This window comes from Macrotis lagotis, chromosome 7 (genome assembly GCF_037893015.1).
Source record: "Macrotis lagotis isolate mMagLag1 chromosome 7, bilby.v1.9.chrom.fasta, whole genome shotgun sequence".
NCBI classification, from domain to species: Eukaryota; Metazoa; Chordata; class Mammalia; order Peramelemorphia; family Peramelidae; genus Macrotis; species Macrotis lagotis.
The window spans coordinates 22968648-22989803 of record NC_133664.1 but is presented as its reverse complement, the minus strand read 5'-3'; the positions used below and the strand labels follow the sequence as shown (position 1 = coordinate 22989803).

At 38.1% G+C, this 21156-nt stretch overlaps 1 protein-coding gene across 1 annotated transcript in view; it reads right to left on the bottom strand.

The window, feature by feature from the left end:
• Positions 1 to 6310: 6310 nt before the first annotated feature.
• Positions 6311 to 21156, bottom strand: part of GADL1 (glutamate decarboxylase like 1) — a 194888-nt gene continuing 180042 nt past the window's right edge. Inside the window, exon 15 of the mRNA XM_074195631.1 lies at positions 6311 to 7968. Within this exon, the coding sequence (XP_074051732.1) occupies positions 7795 to 7968 (174 nt within the window). The 3' untranslated portion in view covers positions 6311 to 7794. The remainder of the gene's footprint in view (positions 7969 to 21156) is intronic.

Below are 21156 nucleotides of genomic sequence, written 5' to 3'. Positions count from 1 at the left end.
ATGAGGAATCACACTGATAATTCAATGGAGTCGCTTGGGAATTTTTTCCCCTGGCTCTTGGACTCCCAATTTCTTTATCTGTCAAGCAATGGAAGTAAAGAAGCTTTACTTCCCACCTTGGAAACCAGGTTGCTATGACTTGCCCTCCTTAGTCCAGGAAACTGAGCTCTTGGTAGGTAATGCTCTCTTTTGTGATAGAATAAATGTCCTATTCACAGGGCAGCCCTCAAATACAGGTTGCTCCTGAGTATTAATCATTTAAAATATCTGTTTTTTAAACAGGTGCCCTTCAAGGAGAGTTGTTCCAGATCAGACCAGGGGGATTTGTTGTATGAACACATTCCTGAATCATTGTGTATAAATTTTTGTAAATCAAATTACATTTCCCCTGTGGTTTAGATTATAAGTTCTCAGATGTGTCCCCATAGGAAAACTAAAATAGGCCCTGAGTCATCATAAAAATAATCCCCTCTGAGAATATAGCAAGCTAGCAGAAAGCCAGTCATTTTGTAATAAAATTATTAAATATTGGATGGAAGGGCCAGGCAGGCCCCAACCTATGAACAATTTGTATTCCCAAAGTCCAGCTGTTAAATGGATTGTTTGGAACTCACATTTTTCCCTATAAGCAATCTTACAAATGGTGATTATGGTCTTAGAATGGTCCACAAAATATACTTAACCCATAATGCACCTGGACTCCCATGATATTATAATAACACTCATAGCATTATTATTACACGCAGTACTAGCCATATGTTAAGTTGATTCTATGGGGAAACACCTTTGTCATTCAACTGGTGATTCTTGCCCCTGGCTCCAGTATTCTCAATTTCTCTGTCTACCAGGTAATGGGAGTAGGGAAACTATACCCCTTGTATTTCAAGCCAGTGGTGTCTACTGGTTACATGGCATGAGACAAGGACTTCACTGGGGGAGGAGAAAGGTTAGGATGAATAGACTGAAAGTTGGTGATGCTAGGGTGAGAAATTGTAGGATCTCAGATTGCAAGGGACCATAGATACCACCAAGTTCAACCCCAATGTGATGGAGAATATCCTCTATAATATGCTCAGCAAATAATTGTTCACCTTTTGTCTAAAGACAGCATCTGAGAACCCACTACCTCCTGATATAAGACAAGGACTTCATTGGAAAGGAGGAAGGTTAGGATAAATAAGCTGAAAGTTGTGATGATAGGGTGAGAAACTGTAGGATCTCAAATTGCAAAGGACCACAGATATCACCAAATTTAACTCCAATGTGATGAAGAATATAATAAGCATCTATAATATGCAGCAAGTAATTGTCCATCTTTTGCCTAAAGACAGCATCTGAGAACCCACTACTTCTTGAGATAACTTATGACAATTTTGTGCATCTCTAATTATAGGATAGATTTTCCCCTAGGTATATTCTTTGCTCATTTCTCCTCCTTCCTTCTCCTCCTCCTCTTCCTCTTCTTCTTCCTCCTCCTCCTCCTCTCTTTTTCTTTTGATTCTGTAGGAAAATTTCTTTAGAGTCTTTGTAAGGAAAGTACTGAGGTCAGATTCATCTACTTTTCTTGAGTAGATGATTTATACTTCTATATAAATCAGTTTATACTTATATCTCCTTTAGAAATGGGGAAGGGGGCAGCACAATGGAAAGAACACCAGTCCTGAAGTCAGGAGGCTCTGACTTCAAATCTGGCCACAGACACTTAATAATTACCTAGTTGTATGACCTTGGGCAAGTCACTTAACTCCATTGCCTTGCAAAAACCAAAAAAGGAAAAAAGAAAGAAAAGAACAGAAAAGAAATGCGGGAGGGAGACAGGTAAGACAGACCTGGATGTCAGAAGATTTCTGGGATATGGAGTTTTTTTCTCATCTATTGAAGAAGGGAAATATTGCAGGGTTTGAGATGGGTGGGCTATAAAGATTAGTAAAAGGAGGGTGACATCCAAGGAATGAGAGGGATGGTGGAACTTTTCCTTTCCCCTGCCATACTTCAACTGGGTGCGATGAGCACCCATTTCAAGACTGGTTCTTTTAGAGGATTGAAGGCTACACCTGACTGATCTTTTCTCATTGATACATGTGTTTTACTCTGTTCTGTGGATTTCATTGCATCCTTTTGTTCATAACTGAGAATAATAGACAGCTCTGGGACCCACAAAGGAGAGAGTGATCATAGGATCATTAATGGAGAAATACTGGTTGCTCGTTATCTTTCATACTCAAAAAATACTAAAATAAATATGGCAGGGTCAAGGTATAGTGTGTTCATCTATGGCTGATCAGACAAATATGAGCTCAGAAGTTTTACTCCCAGGTCAAAGTTCATATGAATATTTGGAATGGACAGATCTGTAAATGGGTGCAATTCAGGTTTCTGTTGAGCTATTGCAGGTCTGCATCACTACTGGCACAGCACCATCTTCGATGAGGGCGCATCATCTGGGCTGTCCTGTGCCAGTGTCTCCTATGCCTCCATGGAGATCCTGAGACCCTGAGAAACTTGGAGGAATACAAGGGATCTCTGAAGTCATCTAATCCAACCCTTTTATTTTACTGATGTGAAAACTGAGACCAAAGGTGGTGAAATAGTTTACTCAAGGTCAGAGGGGAGATTTGAATCCTGCCTCTAAACTGAAATGAGGGAGTCTATTTTAGGCAGGGAAATGGGATATTTTGATAGGAAGCAGCAAGTAGATGAGTGTGTCTGTGTGACCTTGAGCAAGTGATTTCATTCTTCTGTTTCTTGCTATAAATGATAATGTGGTCAGATGCAATCCAATCCTTGACCTAAAGAAACTTGAATTCCTCTATCTATACCAGAGTTTAACCTAGTCCTTAGAGTAAAATCTCATCTAAGGCTTGAAGATTAAAACTAGTTTTAAGCCAGTTAGAGTAGGAAGCTTCAACTAAAACCCTGCAAGAGTGAAAAATAGCATAAGCTACATTCCAAATGTCATAAACTGTTTTTTTTAATTACCTGTCTTTAACAAGACACAAGAGTAATGTTCCTAACCCAGTTCTTCTTTCTTTTTTATCCAAATGGCCCATTTTGGAGGTAGATCTCTATCAATCCTATATGCATATTTTAAAGCAACCTTTTATTCTAAGTTGTCTCCAATTCTCTTGCCTATTCCACATCCCCAAATTGCCAATTACTTGTCAGGGGCTGCAGCAAATTGTAGCCTGTCAGAACGGTAGGGAGAAAAATTGGAAAATCCAGTATACAAGCCTAAGTAGTGTAGGATTTAACGCTGAATAGACAAATTCAGATGAGAAGGCTGCTCTGGAAGACACTTTAAATTGTCCCTATTTACTCCTCGGGGATCATGATTGCTGAGCAAGCGGCAGATGGGGAGTGAGGCACCATTTCCACCTGTCAGAAAAAATTAATAGTCTTTCAGGTGCTGCCTCATGCCTATGTGTGTCAGTGTTATAATACGCCATTCTCCCCCTTGCTAAGCTCCTTCCTGATCCCAGATAATTCTGCAATAACAAAAAGTTATGTATTGGGAGCTCCAATAGAAATTCAAAAGCTGTTTGGTTTAGCTACATCGCATAATCATTGAAAGGAAAATGGGCAATGACATGCCAGATGACTTTCTTTCCAAGGAGGACATAACTGACATGTTGACTCTTTCCATCCCAACTTGCTTCTTAATTCTTTTTGACTTAAAAATCACATTTAGTTTCCAAGTTGGACCATTCCATTTAGTGTCTCGAGACTGGTGGTAGCACCTCTGAATGCTTCTTGGGAAGGAGATGGAACTTGTGAAATTTCACGTTGTTTTTGCTTTTCTTTCTACCTAAGATCTACTCGTCATCCTTCAAGAGGTATAACTGCTTCCAGGGGTCAAGGCTCTTGCTGCAGAATTTTTCCATTTCCCACACTATAAGTCAGAAAGATTAGAGTAAAAAGACTTTAGAATTTGATGGGTCTTTGATTCAGTTCATTAAGATCCAAGGTGCTGTAGTTACAGACAAAAAATGAAACAATCTCTGTCCTCAAGATGGTTTTCTATTGCCCAGAAGGGAAACATTACCTAGACAATACAACCAGGGCCATCAGAAAAGGTCTTTTGTAAGAGGTATCACTTAAACTGAGTCTTAATACATCTAGAGATTACAAGAGATATGGAGAGAGAACATTCCAAAGAAGGGGATACAGACTGCATAAAGGCATAGAAATGGCAGATGGAATGTGGGGATCATCTGTCAATCAACAAAATAATAATCAATAAACATTTAATAGCATATACTATATATGCAAAGGTATAGAAAGAGGCAGAAGACAGGAACTTATAGCCTACTAGGAGGATAACACAAATATATACAAAAAAAGCTATGTACAGGATAAACAGGAATTAATGAGATTAAGGCAGATTAGGTAAAGTTTTCTCTAGAAGAAAGGGTTGTAGTCAAGATTTAAAGGAAGCCAAGGAAGTCAGTAGCTAGAGTGGAGGAGAAAATGTCTGGAACCCAGAAATGGGTTCTGACCCATGTCAATGGATCAAAGAATATATGTAGAGCATTATGTAACAAGATTGGAATGTTTGGAAGAGGTTAGATTATGAAAGTCTTTGAATATCATGCAGATCACTTTGTTTTTTTTTTCTCCTGGAGTCAATAGGGAGCCACTGGAGTTTATTCAGGGTAGAAAGGAGTGAGGAAAGCAAGTGACATGGTCAGACCCTAGCTTTGGGAAGACTTTCTTGGCTGATTGGAATGGGAGAGCCTTGAGGTAGGCAGATCTACCAATGGGGTAGTTCATCTCCTTTATCTTACAGATGAAGCAACTGATTTCCAGACATACATCTTCAATGATTGGCAGAATTGGAACTGGACCCATCTATTGAAAACAAGGTCAGGACTACTCCTATTATACCAGATAAAAGACAAACACGCACTTTGTTATATCTAATTTTATTCAAATCATCAACTACAGATAAGCAGTCTCTTCTCTCTCCTGCTAAAATGGCAGCCCAGTCCAGGAGGGCAATAGAGTATATAAATGTTGTAATTAGCAAACCGTAGATGACAAAAAAATTCAGATGAGAAATTTATGTTCTAATGTTCATTTTTGCATTATAAGTATGCAAGAATATTATGTGCAGACTTAAAAAAAACCTCTTGTTTTTGTTGTTTTTTAAACAAAAACAAATACAAGTCACATCATCATGGCATGGATAGTGAGCATCTATCAAAATATAGAGGCATGCTGGGAAATGTACCTTAACCATTCTGATATAATGGAAACCATAAGACAGAGACAAGATGCTAAAATGAAAACATAGCTTTAAATATAAAAAGAGAAATCCTTGATACTAGTTGGTGCTATAATGATAGCACAGACACTGCTTTGGACAAGGTTGTCCCATCAACTTTTCTGAATAACATTATGAATGCATTTTAAACTAAACCCTACTATAAAGCCACAAATCCTATCTCTGTCAATTTTTCTGGCCAATCACCCATTGATAATCTCGTTCCCAAGTAACTCATTGCCTCCAGGAACATTATTTCATACAACATTGTGTTTTGAATAGAGTCAATTAATGTTAGATGGAATATGCCTGCATAATTTTTGTCTTAAGGAAAATAAATAGATTAAGGAAAGTTCTAATACTTTTACATCTTTCAGTCCTTAAGCCTTTGGTACAGCTGTAGCCCAGGTCTATGAAAAATAGGAATATAATTCCAATATAGCTGATATATCTAGAAGATAGATATACAGGGCTTACTATGACAAACTAGGTATCTAAATGGCCTAATTCTGTCCAGTCTTTCATCAAGCTAAACTCCTAGAGAAAGGGAGAATTAGGCTCATAGATGGGATCAAGATAATCCACTCCCAGGAACGACTGTGAAGGTATTTTAGGATGTTGATGAAGAGCTCCTATGTTTGTTTTTATGCATTATCTTCTGACCACAATAAATCACTGGAATTTTGGAGCTCATAAATGGGAATGTTTTACAACACTGGACATATTCATTGAAGGTCTTAAAAGCACTTCAATTAGAGACAACTTTCAGTCCTCAAGATGTGAAAGAGAAAAGAATGAATTGGTCATTGCTGCCTTTGATGAACAAACTTGGTACAAACAAGAAAATGTCTTGTTTGCTACAGTTAGTTACAGTCTAGGAAAATGAACAATAAATAATACGTGACCACATCCTTTGGTTTGCTCTTCAGTCTTCACAAAATCACACAATGATTATTCCAAAACAAACCGAGCCACAAAAAAGAAGATAAAGAGCTAAATGGAAGATAACAATCCATAGCCCCCACCCACCCACCCAATAGAGGGATTCTTTGTAGGTTACAGGATAATCTGCTAAAATGGTGGTTTCATCCAAGAGGGTCATGGAGCAATAGAATAAAAATTCTTTGAGGTTAAAAAAGAAAACCCTATACATTTTTTATATTTTTGCACTGTGCCTAGCACTTAATAAATTCATATTAAAAGAATAGATGAAACCCTAGTATAGCCATATCAGTAAAACCAACCATTGTAAGTACACGATAAAGAATAGTCTTGGAGATTAATGGAGGCCTATTAATACCTTCATTTTAGTTGCTTCAATATAGCTCATGACTTTATTTAATTTTGTGACCAAGTTTTTAACTTCTCAGTCCTAGGTTGTATCTACTCTCTTCTTTCTATCTGAAGTGAGAGTCAAGTTACAAAGAGTGCTGGCCCTGGAATCAGAAGACCTGGGTTACTAACCCCAGTTATGACATTTACTAACTCTGACTTCCTGTCTCTGAACTTCTGTTTTCTCATTTCTAAAATGGACATAATAATATTTGTTCCACCAAGTTCAAAATACTTCATAAGCATTAAAACAAGATATAAATGTGAGTTATTAGAATTACACCTTAAGTGACCCTGCCCTTCCAAAGGAAGGGAAAATAAACATTATCTAATCAGGTCCTGTGTCTTATGGTAGTGGAAGATCCATACCTGGGGTTAAGTCAAAACAAAACAGAACTCAGAGTAAAACAAGAATGTGGTCCAGAAGGCTAGTTTGAAAGAAAATTTTTGAGGTTGTTAATCTTTGATAGAAAAAGGAAAACAAAATCATTAACAAATATATACCCTACTAGGAAATTTGAGCTAAAAAGTTCTATAGGTAGATTACAACAAATCAGTGCCATATTGAATTCCAATCATTTGCCACAATCAGTCCACATAAAAAAGGTATCTCTTTCATATAAACATTTTTCACCATTTCTCTTTTTTAAAAATAGCTTTACCATACTTCTAGCACCACAAAAGAGCTAGATGAGAACTATCTATGCAGAGTCTAACTGCTGGGGGTTGGGAGCGAGGTCAAAGTTCTGGTTAGACAATATCCAACTAATCTCTCAACCATCCCAAAGTTCCTCTAAGCTGTTCAAGTGATTCTTTTGTGATTATGATTATGAAGTATAAGACTCATAATTCCTATGGTTAGGAGTCTTATGAAACTTTTAAAGAGGGAATGGCTGCATGATACCGGGATCCTACCCCCCGAGAGAACTACTCCCAGACAACTGTCCTAGAGAAGATGCCTAAACTATAACAGCAGCAGTGAAGATATTTTCATGATTCTGATGCCCTTGTTTTTCCAGACTTTGGAGGCTTTTGAGGCACTTTTAAAATGTGCACTAATTAATGTGATTTTAAAGTGATGGTAGCATTTCCTAATGAGCATCTGAAGAACAGCTTATCTATAACAAGGCCCCAGATGTTCTTGATTGGAAAACTTCTGCTCAGTGGAATATGTGCTCTGGGGCCTTCCTGAGTAATGGCTACATATCTCTACCCAGGAGGTCAATCTCATCGAGGAGGAAGTCCATGTCCTCACGACTCACTTGGGGGCTGATCACCACTTGGCGGAAGAAGTTGACTTTGCCCTGATGTGGTTGGTAGCCCAGCATCATACTGCCCTTCTTCATCATTCTCTCTTTAATGGCAGGCGCAACCTGAAGAAACAAGGAGGGAAAACAATAAAACAAATGAGGTTATAGCTGGAGACTTCTCATGATTGGATTAGGATTTTTGGAGTGCTTACTCTGGGTAGACCACTGTCCTCATGATTTTAGGCATTGAAAAAAATGAAAAGACATAATCTCTACTTTTCAGGTACTTGCCCTATACCTACAGAACCATACTTTGGAAGGAATCTTTTAAATAAGGGCTGGGTTATATCATTATTTTAAAACATCACCTTCATAAATTTTAGATGGAAGAGATATGGTTAGATGACAGTTCCCATTATATTGATCTAAGGCAGATGACAAAGGTGTATGTGGGGGAAATCTAGGGCTTTATTACTATAAAAAGAGCATCAATGACTACTAACATATAGGCTGGCTTTCCCAGCTATAAAAAATGTATATAAGAAAAGTAATCTGCATCCTAATTCAAGATATCCTTAATTAAATATTCAAAGGGAACAAGCAGAATTTCACAAGAAATATTCCACAATAGACCAAATTGGAAGGGGTAAAGAATTTGTGATCCCATTATGTTTATCCTTTGTTAACTATAAAAATACATTTTGTTTGGCAAAGTAAACTATTTAGGTAAGTGTTCTCCTTTAACCATGTGATAATAAAGGACATTTCTTTGAAACACCCAACAGACATGCCCGTGTTCAGCAATCCTCTGACTACTGATATCAAACAAAACATTAAGCAAAGAGATGTATGCACACCAAAGATGATCACCATGATCACGGAGGTGATCTAGGCCCACCTAAAGAAGAATTCTCTATCAGTAATGGCAAAGGCTTTTCAGGCCTTTAGGATGAGATCTATAACCACTCAAAGGAGTTTGGTTTAACCATTCATCTGGGAAAACCTAATTGGATGAAAAAAATGGCTTCTGTCTAGATATTGATATACTATTGGACAGAGAGGGTACCCATAATGATGTGATTACAATTCCATTGAAATTAAATATACACATGCACACACACACACACACACACACACACACACACACACACAGAGTAGACTTTCAAATAGTGTGTAGGAGATATCCCCAGTTAGTAACTGAAATGAACAGTCATCATTTGAAACAAGCTCCTTTGGTCTATATTAATTTAAATCATACTCCATGAATTAAAATGAAAATTAGTCACAAAAATTGAAGTGAGAAAAAACTAAATTTCTTTAGCATTATTATTTCTACTAGTATCCACATGAAACAATTCCCCAGGTAATTCATTCAGATGCAAATGTATCATGGTGACAAGGAATTTTTAACAAACTACTGTGCCCTTCAAAGCTCTGAGCCCACATCACTGTTATGGAAGCTGTAAATTGTCCTGGTTTAAAGTCAATTTTGCATTCAAAACAGGCATATTCTTGACTTCAACCTAATTTGTTTCTGCCAGTTCCTGTTTATCTTTTCCATGAGCTTACCTTCTCACAAAGTGTTGGGTGGTTGTTTTTTTTTTGTTTTTTTTTAAACTTATTTCAAGAGCTTCAGAATTTTAATTACAGTCCACAATATGCCCACACTACAAAATGAGTTCATTATCATAATGAATAGTGTCAGTTAGAATTTTTTCTTGTAAACAAAAAAGATCTTCTCTGAGAATGAAGCCAAAAAAAAGACAGAGATAGAAAAGAGACAGAAAGAGAACCCACCCCCCCACACACACACAGAGAGAGAGAGAGAGAGAGAGAGGATAAAAGATGAAAAAAGAGAGACAGAAATATTGATGGAGAGGAGAGAAAAGAGGGAAAGAGAGATAGGCAGATAGAGGTAAATTAATATATGTGTATTTATTTATATAGAGAGAGAGAGGAGTGAGAGAAGCAAAGAAAGATAGATAGATAGATAGATAGATAGATAGATAGACAGACAGAAACACAGAAGAGAAAGGGGAAGAGAGAGGGAGAAGGAAGAAGAAAGAGAGAGGGGAATGATAGAAAAGAGAGGAAAAACAGGTAAAGGTGACACTGGAATTCTGGGAATTTGATGCTTTAATAAAAGGTGACAGTATCAGAGATGGATAGATGAATAGATAGTTGGACAAATAGCTAGAATGTTTATTAAACAATTATCCCATGCCAGATATTGTGCTCAATGCTAAAAGTACAAAGTCAAGTATAAAGGAGGTCCTCTCTTCAAGTCATTCCCATCTCTAATCCATCCTCCAGAGAGCTGCCAAAGTGATATTCCCAACACTGACTCTTATCATTTCTCTCTTTGAACATCCTTTATACAGTGGAGTAGTTTTGTAGGGCCTCTTCCCTGTGTTGGTGCAGTAAAAAGACTGTGGGGTTGGAAAAGGGACACGAATTCAAATTTCCTCTGCCATTTTCTACCTCGGCATCTCTGACAAGTCATTTAACCAGGTCTGGCTTCAGTTTCTTTATTTGTAAAAGGAAAGGATCTGCTCAAGACTTCTAAGTTCTTTCAATATCTAAACTATGAAATTCTTTAGGCATCTGGAGTTTCATCCATGTCAACAACAACATTTTGATCCTCATCTATGATGCTAGTTTAAGAAAAGAGTAGTTTGTTAACTGTTCATGTGAACTCAGGCAAGCTATGTTCTCTCTGGTCTCAGTTTCCTTAACTGCAAAATGAGATTATTGAATTCAATTGCCTCAGAAGTCCTTTGGGGGGGGGGTCTACTTGTATAGACCCCTGAAGTCCTTAGGCATCCTCTTGGTAGTTCTTCAAATAACAGATTGCAAACCCTCTGTGACTTTGTCTACCACCATCATGAGCTGATGAATCTCCTCAAATATATAATCTAGTGACCAGTCTTCTGGTAAACGAATCTCCTAAAATTAATCTAAGCTGACAACATACATCCAATCTGTTTCCTGACCTATATAGGCTTAGTAGGATCAGCCTATAGGATACTCTATAGGCACAGACCATTTAAAAACCTCTATAACTCTAATGAGTGCTATGGTTAAGTTAGAATTTGAGGGGCGGCTAGGTGGCACAGTGGATAGAACACCAACCCTGGAGTCAGGAGTACCTGAGTTCAAATCCAGTCTCAGACACTTAATAATCACTTAGCTGTGTGGTCTTGGGCAAGTTACTTAAAACCAACTGTCTTGCAAAATCCTAAAAAAAAAAAAAAAAAGAATTTTAACTCAGGTCTTCTGTCCACTACTTCATCTAGTCCATCCTTAGCCAGGAAAAGCAAGGGGCTGTTAATTGCATTTTTAATAAACTTCAGGAAAGTTATTTCCATTTCTTTTATCCATTTGTTTAATTCATGAAAATTTTCCTCTACATTTTAATTCATAGTGCCTAACTTTTATCGTATACTATAAGCTCTCAATAAATCTTAGTTGAATTGCTATTGAGTTCAGAACCCTACTACAGGGAGCTGGAAAGGTTATAATCTAATTGGGGAATATTAGAAAATTAGGCATAACTAGAATCCTAGAATCTCAAAGGCTATTTGATTTAAGCTGATGATGAATCCCCTCTGTCACACAGTGATCAAGCCAATGTCTGCTCGAAATCTGCCATGGAGGAAAAAGAATCCATTCCAAGCTAGATGCTGGAAGAGATGCCCAAGTGCTGATAAAACCTAGTCTCTGCCCTCATGGAGCTTACAGTCAAGCATAGGTCATTTGTAAATATGGGTGAACACATAGGTATGTGGGTGATGGTTGGGCTAGAAAGAAGGTTAGGAAGGGTAAAAAGTCAGGGTTCAAAAACTATTTCATTGAGGGTGAAAAAGCATAATCCTCACAGTGACAATTGAATTCAATAAAATAAAAAGTGTATTTTATTTTAAATTTATGGAATAAAATAAGTATTTCCATAGTATTCGTATAATAAATGTGTTTGCGCATGAGACTGCAAATCTATTATGTACAACTTGCTATTAGTTTGAAATATATACTAAATTTATCATCTAAATTTCTTTCTTTTTATTTTTTTTGTTCCTTCCCTTCCTGGCCTGCCTTAGAGACATAAATATGGATATGCATAATTGTGTGTATGTATGCGTGTGTAAAATCATACTTATATATATAGTATAGTATATTATGTTATATACATCATATATAGTATATTATGTTATATACATTTTGTAGATATGTTATACTATATTATATACATTTTATATAATATATACTTTATATATAGTATATTATATACATTATATATAGTATAGTACAGTATATACATTATATACAGCATGTATTATGTACATTATATAGTATATCATATTATATACATTACATACAGAGTATTATATACATTTTACATATAGCATGTTATATTATATATATCATATATAGTATATTATATATTTTATATATCATATCTTATATTATGTATATTTTATATGTATATTATATACATTATATATTATTATATTAAATACATTATATATAGTATATTATATGCATTATATAGTACGTCATATTATATACATTATATATATTATATCATATACATTTTATATATAGTATATTATAGCATATATGGTATATTATATTATATACATTTCTATATAGTATATTATATACATTATATAGTGTATTTTAGTTTATATAGCATGTTATATATACATTATATATAGTATATTATATGAATTATATATAGTATATTATATTATATACATTGTGTGTGTGTGTGTGTGTGTGTGTGTGTGTGTGTGTGTGTGTGTATCGGTTCTTTTTCTGTATGCAGATAGTACCTTCCTTCATATGTCCTTTGTAGTTAATTTGGGTATTTATCATCATCGACATGACTTTTATGAACATTGCTTAATGAGCAGAGAGTGCTGGTCTTGGAGTCAAGAAGGACCCGGGTTCAAATGTTTCTGTTTCTTACTCGTTGTGTAATCCTGGGCAAGGGAATTTACCTCTCTGAGTCTTCATTTCCTCATCTACAAAATGAGGGTTTCTAAGGTCTTTTCAAATTGTAAATCTAGGAGTCTATCATCTGCATTGTGGGGATTTCAATATTGGAAGAACATTCCCTACACCAATGGAAATCACAGGCAAGGTAGGAAAACCCTAGGCACTAGGAGACTAAAAGACAAGAATGACACAGTTCCTACCCACAACTTACATTCTTTTTTTTTTTTTTTGCAAGGCAATGGGGTTTAGTGGCTTGCCCAAGGCCACACAGCTAGGTCACTATTAAGTGTCTGAGACCGGATTTGAACTTGGGTCCTTCTGACTCCAGGGCTGGTGCTCTATCCACTGAGCCACCTAGTTGCCCCCCCCCCTTTTAAAATAGGATATAAATATCCTTTTTATAGGATTAAAATTGGTATTGGATACAGCAAAATAGAGACAAATTAGAGTATGAAGAAGTTGAATACTTGCCAATGACAAAGAATCATATGATAATAAATTTAGAGAAAGTCAGGGGCTTTAGGGGTCATCTGGTCCACCCCTCCACCTTATCCCCTTATCTCCAATTCATAGATGAGGAAAGTGAGGCTCAGAGTCTTATAACAGTCCAAACTGACATGGGTAGAAAGTCGGGCTTCCCATTCAGAAAACATGAGGGCTAGCTCATGCGTAAGCAACTTGGAACATCTTTTTTCTTCCCTAATTAAAATGTTTATTTTAGCTGACAACAGTATTAGATCATGCTTGTACCAGATGCCGTATTCATACAAGGAAGGCATCTATATGTACAAACGAGACGCAGACCCCCAAATCTATCCCTCCACAGAGCGTGTGGTGCCCGAGAAAGCAATTTGGCAGGAATGAGATTGCTTTTCAACCTCACCAATTACTCTATGCCTGGTTTTCCCTCAAATTGTAAATCAAATTCTTCTTGTATACTTCAGGGTACAGGTCCCCGCATTTTGAGTGAGGAAAGTTACTGACACCTCCATGACATGACTCAGTGTCTTCATTGATGCTTCTCCATCGTTTTCTCCAGGGTTATAATTTGTAAAAGTCAGCTCTGGCAATAACTGTGCCCCTAAGAAAAGCATCCCACTACCTCCCAAGGGTGTCCCACCCCAAAGTTTTATTGAATTTTAAAACCTGCTTAAATCTGCAGAAAAGTCTGTGAGTCAGAAAGAATAGTTGACAGTGAGTGAATGGCCAATCAGTAACTTGACCAACTTAAGCTTTGGAGGTATCTTTAAGACATCTTTAAGATGGACATCTAAAATATAAATAATAAAATAGACTCCCTTCCTCATGGGGTGGTTGTGAGAATCATATAGGAATCAGTAGTAGATTTAGAACTGGAAGGGACCTTTAGAAGGTCTTCATGTCTAAGCCCTCTGTTTTACAAATGAAGAAACTGAGGCATAGAATTGAAGTGACTTAACTAAAGTCATATATAGTATCCTTGCTCTGGAGCTGGAATGAATCTTGGAGAAACTTCATCTTTTAAATGAAGAAACTGAGGACAAGGGAAGATAAGTGACTTGTCCCATCATTTACTTGTAGTCATTAAGAAAAAAAGATGGTATTTGACCCCATAGCCCTCTGGCTTCTAATCCAATGCATTTTCCATTGCCTCTTCTCACCTCCCCATGTCAGAGGTGAGATCTGAGCCAGCTTTCCTATCTTTAGGCTTCCTAATGTAAGCTGAATGCTTTCTCTATGATTCCCTAGTACCTTTTTGGTAATCTGGAATAACTATAGAAATGAGGTCATTATTGAGGTTATTGTAGCCCAGGGAACTTGTTACTTCTCCCCCTACCTCCTCCCTCCCTCCATCTGAAGATGGCCTCAAATGAATTGGATCCTCCAAATTGGTTCCCCCCTTACCATGAGGGATGATTCTCTGAGGTGACTGGTTCAAACCGTCACCAATCGGCTTCCTATCAAGAAAGTTAGTTGAGAATCATTTTAATCAATCGGTTTTAAGTAGCACTTGGAATGGAATATTTATTAAGATGTCACAGAAAGGGGGCAGCTAGGTGACACAGTGGATAGAGCACTGGCCCTGGAGTCAGGAGTACCTGAGTTCAAATGTGACCTCAGACACTTAATAATTGCCTAGCTGTGTGACCTTGGGCAAGACACTTAACCCCACTGACTTGCAAAAAAAAGTCACAGAAAGAACAGTTAGTATAACAACATTCCCCCCTGAAAGTCTGTAATACGTTCTCATACAAGTATATACAGAATCTAGAGGGAAATGGACTCAAGCTAAGAGAGAATAGATGGCAAAGGGACAGCTCTCAGACTCTGATGCTAGAAGCTACTTTTTCTTGGGTACTCAGGAAGCTCTCTTGAGACATGATCTCGTTTCTTTCCTGGGACTATGCTTTGGGACTGGGATTGACTCCTAATCAATCTGTGGCTCCCAATACACTTAACATATCTGGGTGGACCCCACCTTCAGGTGATCCAGGGATGAGGGCAAGATGGAAAGCTCACCAAGAAAACCTTACCTTTAGCTGATCTGGAGATACAGTGATAACACTGAGACCAAGATAGAAGGCCCACCACCCTCCAGAAGCTTTGAAGCTTCCAAGGTTCTCCTACTGTCAATGGAGGAAGAGAGGAGACCAGGCCAAGACTAAAGCCAAAGCTACTGCTTTCTCTAGCTGGAGGAGGTAACTAGGCAGATCAGAAAGCAGATGAGGATGTTGAGAAGCAGATTGGAAGGGGATACATTCTAGGCAGGGAGCACAAACTGCAATGAGAGATGAAAGGTGGACTCATTGGACTAGACTTCAGAGCCCAAAAGGCTTTTAAGCAAGTGATGATATCATCAGTCCTGTGCCTTAGGAAACTGTTGGGGAGGGGGATGCCATTGGGCTCCTCTGATCTTTGCTTTCTGGGGATGGATTGCTCGAGCTTGGGGGTTTGGGACTGCAGTGGGGCTGAAGCCAATTAGACAATGGCATCAATATGGTGAAGCCTGGAAGTTGGGGACCACCAGGCTCCCAAAAAGAATCAAACAGACCTAGAAAACAGAGCTACAATACTGGCTGGGACCATAAGTGGCCTCTGTCCTCTCCCTGCATGAGCTAAAGAGTCTAAGTTCCAAAGAAATGAAGAAAAAATAGATTTGTAAGGGGGAGAGCAGAAGGGAGAACAGTTTGAAGTTTATGTTGAACAGTGTTTTATCCTGCACAGTGTCTTACACATAGTAGGAGCTTAATGAACATGTGAACAAATGACTGAATTTATAAGGTTCAAACATAGCCAGCACTCTGCTTTAGCACTTGATAACTATCTCTTTATTTATAAGTCATAAACATTGAACTTTCCTGGTGACATCCCTATTTCATGTATAAATATATTTCCTTCCTTAGTGAATCTCATTTACTGAACCAGTAGTTGCAGTATGCAGCCTTCTGAGGGAGAGAGAGAGAGACTGAAAGGTAGAGACAGAAACAGAAAGAAAAGCAGATAGAAAGAGGCACTTCTCAAATACATAGAGAATTGAGTCTAATTTCTAAGATTACAAGTCATTCCCCAATTGATAAATGGTTAAAGGCAATTTTCAGTTGAAGAAATTGAATCTATCTATAGTCAAATGAAAAAGAAATTCTCTAAATCACTATTGATTAGAGAAGTACAAATTAAAACAACTTAAGAATTGTAAATGACTTAGCTATTCTTAGCAATACAATGATCCAAGATAATCTCAAAGGATTTTGATGAAAAATGCTATCAGCCCCCAGAGAAAGAAATGATATTGTCTGAAAATAGAATGAAGCAAATTATTTCTTCCTTTCTTCCTTCCTCACCTCTAACACCTCACACCTATCAGAGTGGAGGATGTGACAGGAAAGGAGGGGATGTTGGGAAATGTTGGAGGGGATGTGGGAAAACTGGGGCACTAATGTTACCAGTACAATTCCAACAGGTGGAGTTGTAAACTGATCCAACTATTCTGGATAGAAAGAAAGAGGCGGGGAAGGAAGGAAGGAAGGAAGGAAGGAAGGAAGGAAGGAAGGAAGGAAGGAAGGAAGGAAGGAGGGAGGGAGGGAGGGAGGGAGGGAGGGAAGGAAGGAAGGAAGGAGGGAAGGAGGGAGGGAGGGAGGGAGGAAGGGAGGAAGGAGGGAAAGGAAGGAAGGAAAGAAGAGCTTATTGGTACAAAAATATTTATAGCAGCTCTTTTTGTGGTGGCTAAAAATTAGAAATTGACTGAATAATAAACATTTTCCCCTAATATGATCATAATGGAATATTATTATGTTAGAAGAAATAACAAGCACAATGATTTCAGAAAAACTTGTAAAGATTTACATGAACTATAAAGTGAAGTGAGCAGAACCAGGAGAACACTGTACACAGTAGCAGCAATATTGCTCAATGAAGAATTGTGAATGACCCAGTTATTCCTAGCAATACAATGATCTAAGATAATCTCAAAGGACTTTTGATGAAAAATGCTTTCAGCCTCCAGAGAAAGAAATGATATTGTCTGAAAATAAGATGAAGCAAACTATTTCTTTCTTTCTTCTTCTTTATTTTTATGGGGGTTTTTCCTTTTTTGTTTGCATCTTCAGGTACAAAATGATTAATATGGAAATGTTTTACATGACTGCACATGTATAATCTATATCAGAATCCTTGTCTTAGGAAAGGAGGAGGGAAGAGAGGGTGAGAGCGAGATAGAATTTGACACTCAAAACTTAAAAAAAAAGAATGTTAAAATTAGTTTGATAGGTAGTTGGGGAAAAATAAAATATCATTTCAAGAAGAAAGAGAATTAGAGGGAGGGAGAGGGAAAGGAAAGAGAGAGAAGAGAAGAGAAGAGAAGAGAAGAGAAGAGAAGAGAAGAGAAGAGAAGAGAAGAGAAGAGAAGAGAAGAGGAGAGGAAGGAGGAGGAGGAGGAGGAGGAGAAGGAGGAGAAGAAGGAGAAGGAGAAGGAGAAGGAGGAGGAGGAGGAGGAGGAGAAGGAGAAGGAGAAGGAGAAGGAGAAGAGGAGGAGGAGGAGGAGGAGGGGAAGGAAGGAAAGAATGAGGGAGATACATATGCTTTTTTTTTAGGAATACAAACCAGTCTTGAGTGATCTGTCAGCTGTCTGTCCAAACTGGTTGATCAAAATGGCCAATGTTTGCACTCTTGGAGTAGCCAGTGTTCCTGCAGCCAACACCCTCTCAGAAAACCCAAACAGATTTTGCTTTTGTCTAGACTCTGTTCTGGGCCCACATCCCTAAACCACTAAATGAAATTTTTGTCCAGAAGTGTTGGGGCTGCTTCTTCCTCTTGTGCTGCCCCTGCCCATGAGCTGAGCAATAAAGACCCTCAGCAAGAAGCACAGAGCCCTTGGACACAACTCAGAGCCACTGGAATGTCCAAAGGTGAATGGAACATATCTCTCCATTTCTGTTTTGCCAGAAAAAGTCTGTTTGTTTATTTCCTTTTGAGTTTCAAGCCTCGTGGAATTCAATTCCATTTCTCTGCCTTTTCCCTAAGCCCCACAAGTTACCATAACAACACCACCCCATAATCAACAAACATGTATATGGAAAGGCAGAAGGCTTGGTAAGTAGAGTGCCACACAGAATCAGAACAGCTTGGGATTCCAGTCTCACTTTGGGGTGATCCTGAGCAAGTCTCTTGACTACAGGTTCAGTCTCTTTGTAACTCTACCATAGGATACTTCTTTTACCTTCTAAAGTGGGCATCAACCAAACAACTACATTTCTCATTAAGAATTGTTTGACCAATGCTATTGTTGGTCAGTTATGACTGATTCCTAGTGACCACATTTTCTTGGCAGAGATACTAGAATGGTTTTAACCATTTTCTTCTCCAACTCATTTTACAGATGAGGAAACAGAGGCAAATAGGATGAAGTGACTTTCCCAGGGTCACATAGCTAGTGTCTGAGGCTCAATATTAACAAGATAGTCTTTCTGAATCCAAACCCTGCCCTCTCTGTACTACAGTACCACTTAGTTGCCCTAGTTTGATCAATACAGGTGATGCAATGGATCTGGAGAAGAAGGGAGAGATGCTTTTCTTTGTAAAGGGCAGGGTTGCCCTGGAATGGGTTCATCCTGAGAGGGGCTTTAGCCTTGGAAAGCATCACAGTTCTTGCAGCATCAAGTGAGTTGGAGGAGGTGAAGGAGTATGCACTTCCTTAGTCACCTTCCTCTGTATACCCCTTAGTCACTTGCAGAGTTGAGCAGCATAGACTTCTAAGGGATGAGTTAGCTTTGCCCTAATGTACAAAGCTCATCACCAAATTGTACCATACTGATGAGTAGTCCATTCTGAGACAGGTTAACTTTACCTTATTATCAAAATAACAGCTCCAAAAAATGATCATATTAATGATTAGAACATTGTGAGACCAGTTAGTTTTACCTTACTGTTGAAAGACTATCTCTATAAAATCATCGTACTGATGGTTACATCACAGAGAGATTGGATATATACCATGGTATCACCAATTTGTTGCCAGAAAATCATATGCCAGGGCTTTGCCAGCCATTGCTTCAGGACTGTGCTGCTATGATATGGGAGGCACCCACAGCCATAAAGTCAAAGTCTCCCACACTATCCAGGCCATCACCAGAAGTTCTGCCATAGGATGATAACAGTAAAAGCCGGGGGGAGGAAGTCTTTGAACAATATCCCCCTCACTATAATCAACGTAACGTGCATGTCATGCCACCATCATTCATTTGATATCATGGTCTTCTTTGATGACAAAGGACATCATTGATGTCATTGCCTCTAATTCCCTTGTGTACCACGTTGCCCTTTAGCCCAGTGGTTTTCTATGGGCTAACCTTCCCAGAGCAAAAACTAAACAGGGCTCAATCTGTTTCACAGATATCCTTCAGAGTGAAATTGTTTATTTCTATTTATTGCTTTCTTAAGTTCCCTTCCCTTTCCTTTATAAAAAAAAGAAAAGAAATATGTATTTATAGCCTTCATATGCCTCGGAAGTCCAAGGGGATAGAGATTGGGAACAAATCAAACTCACTGATGTGGGCCTCACTTTATGGTGAAGTGGTCTGGATTAGGAAAAAGGAGACCAGTTTACAAAGCTGTAACTAGGGTGAGGTCACTGGCACTTTGCCCATGGGTGGGGAATTGGGAGGGTACCAATCACCTGATTATATTTTTCCTTAGCTATTTTATATTGCCTGCACTCTTATCCTACATTATGCTTCTTCCCTCTTCAGCTGTTAAGAAGCATTGCCCCCTTTCCTCCCCAAACCCCAAACTCTTAGTCACTTGCCTTAAGTGTCAAATCTAAATAATAGCTCTGCTGGTCTTAGCTCTGGGCATTTTTTTTCTGGCATGCTTGGAATGTTCTCCCTTCTCTACTCCAACCACTCACCTCCTTGGCTTCCTTTGAGTCCATTTAAAATCCTACCTTCTACAGGAAGACTTCCCCAACCTCTCTTAATTCCAGGGCCTCTTCTCTATTAATTATTTCCTATTTATGCTGTATAAAGCTTGTTTTGTCTATTATTTATTTGCATTTGCCTCATCCATTTGATTGTAAGCTCCTTGAGGGTAGGAACTATCTTTTCTCTCTTTTTGTATTTCTAATGTTTAGTACATAATAGATGCTTAAATAAATGTTAATTATTATGGTTATGATTATGATTAGTCATGCTCTAAATGAGCTGTGAGATCTTGGATAAGTCACACTCACATTTCCCCCATCCCACCTGAGTTTCTTTACCTGTAAAATGAGGGAACTGGACATAATATTCATCCTTTAGCTTTTTCATTCAGACTCTAATATTATTGTTTCTACCTGTCCTGTCTGACATGTGAGAAAGGACTCTTAGGGGATTGAACCAAAGATACTTCCTCACACAGGTCCATAAGACTCATAGCTAAAAGAGTCCTTAGAGTTCACCTACACAAGTCACCCATTTTTCAGGCTCTGATGATGAGGCACAGGAATGAGAAGTTCATTTATATTTCCCATCAAAAATCCTCCACCCTATCCCTTATGTATTCAACAGTTGATATTTCCAAAGGGTTTCAAGGTTTATAAAATCTTTTGCATCCACTGGATCTTTAGGACCTCTCAATAAAACAGTTGGCAGCCTTGTGCGAAAGAGAGATTTTGAGTGTTAATAGTTAGTTGCTGACTGACTGCTAATATAGTTCAGACATAATTAACCCCATTTTACAGTCAGGAAAGTAGAGACTAGAGATCTAAAGAAGTTAGATTACTTGTTTATGGTCACCTAGTAAATGTCAAATGGAGGTTTCTTCCACCTCCAGGGCCAGTGCTTGTCTAATATTCTTAAT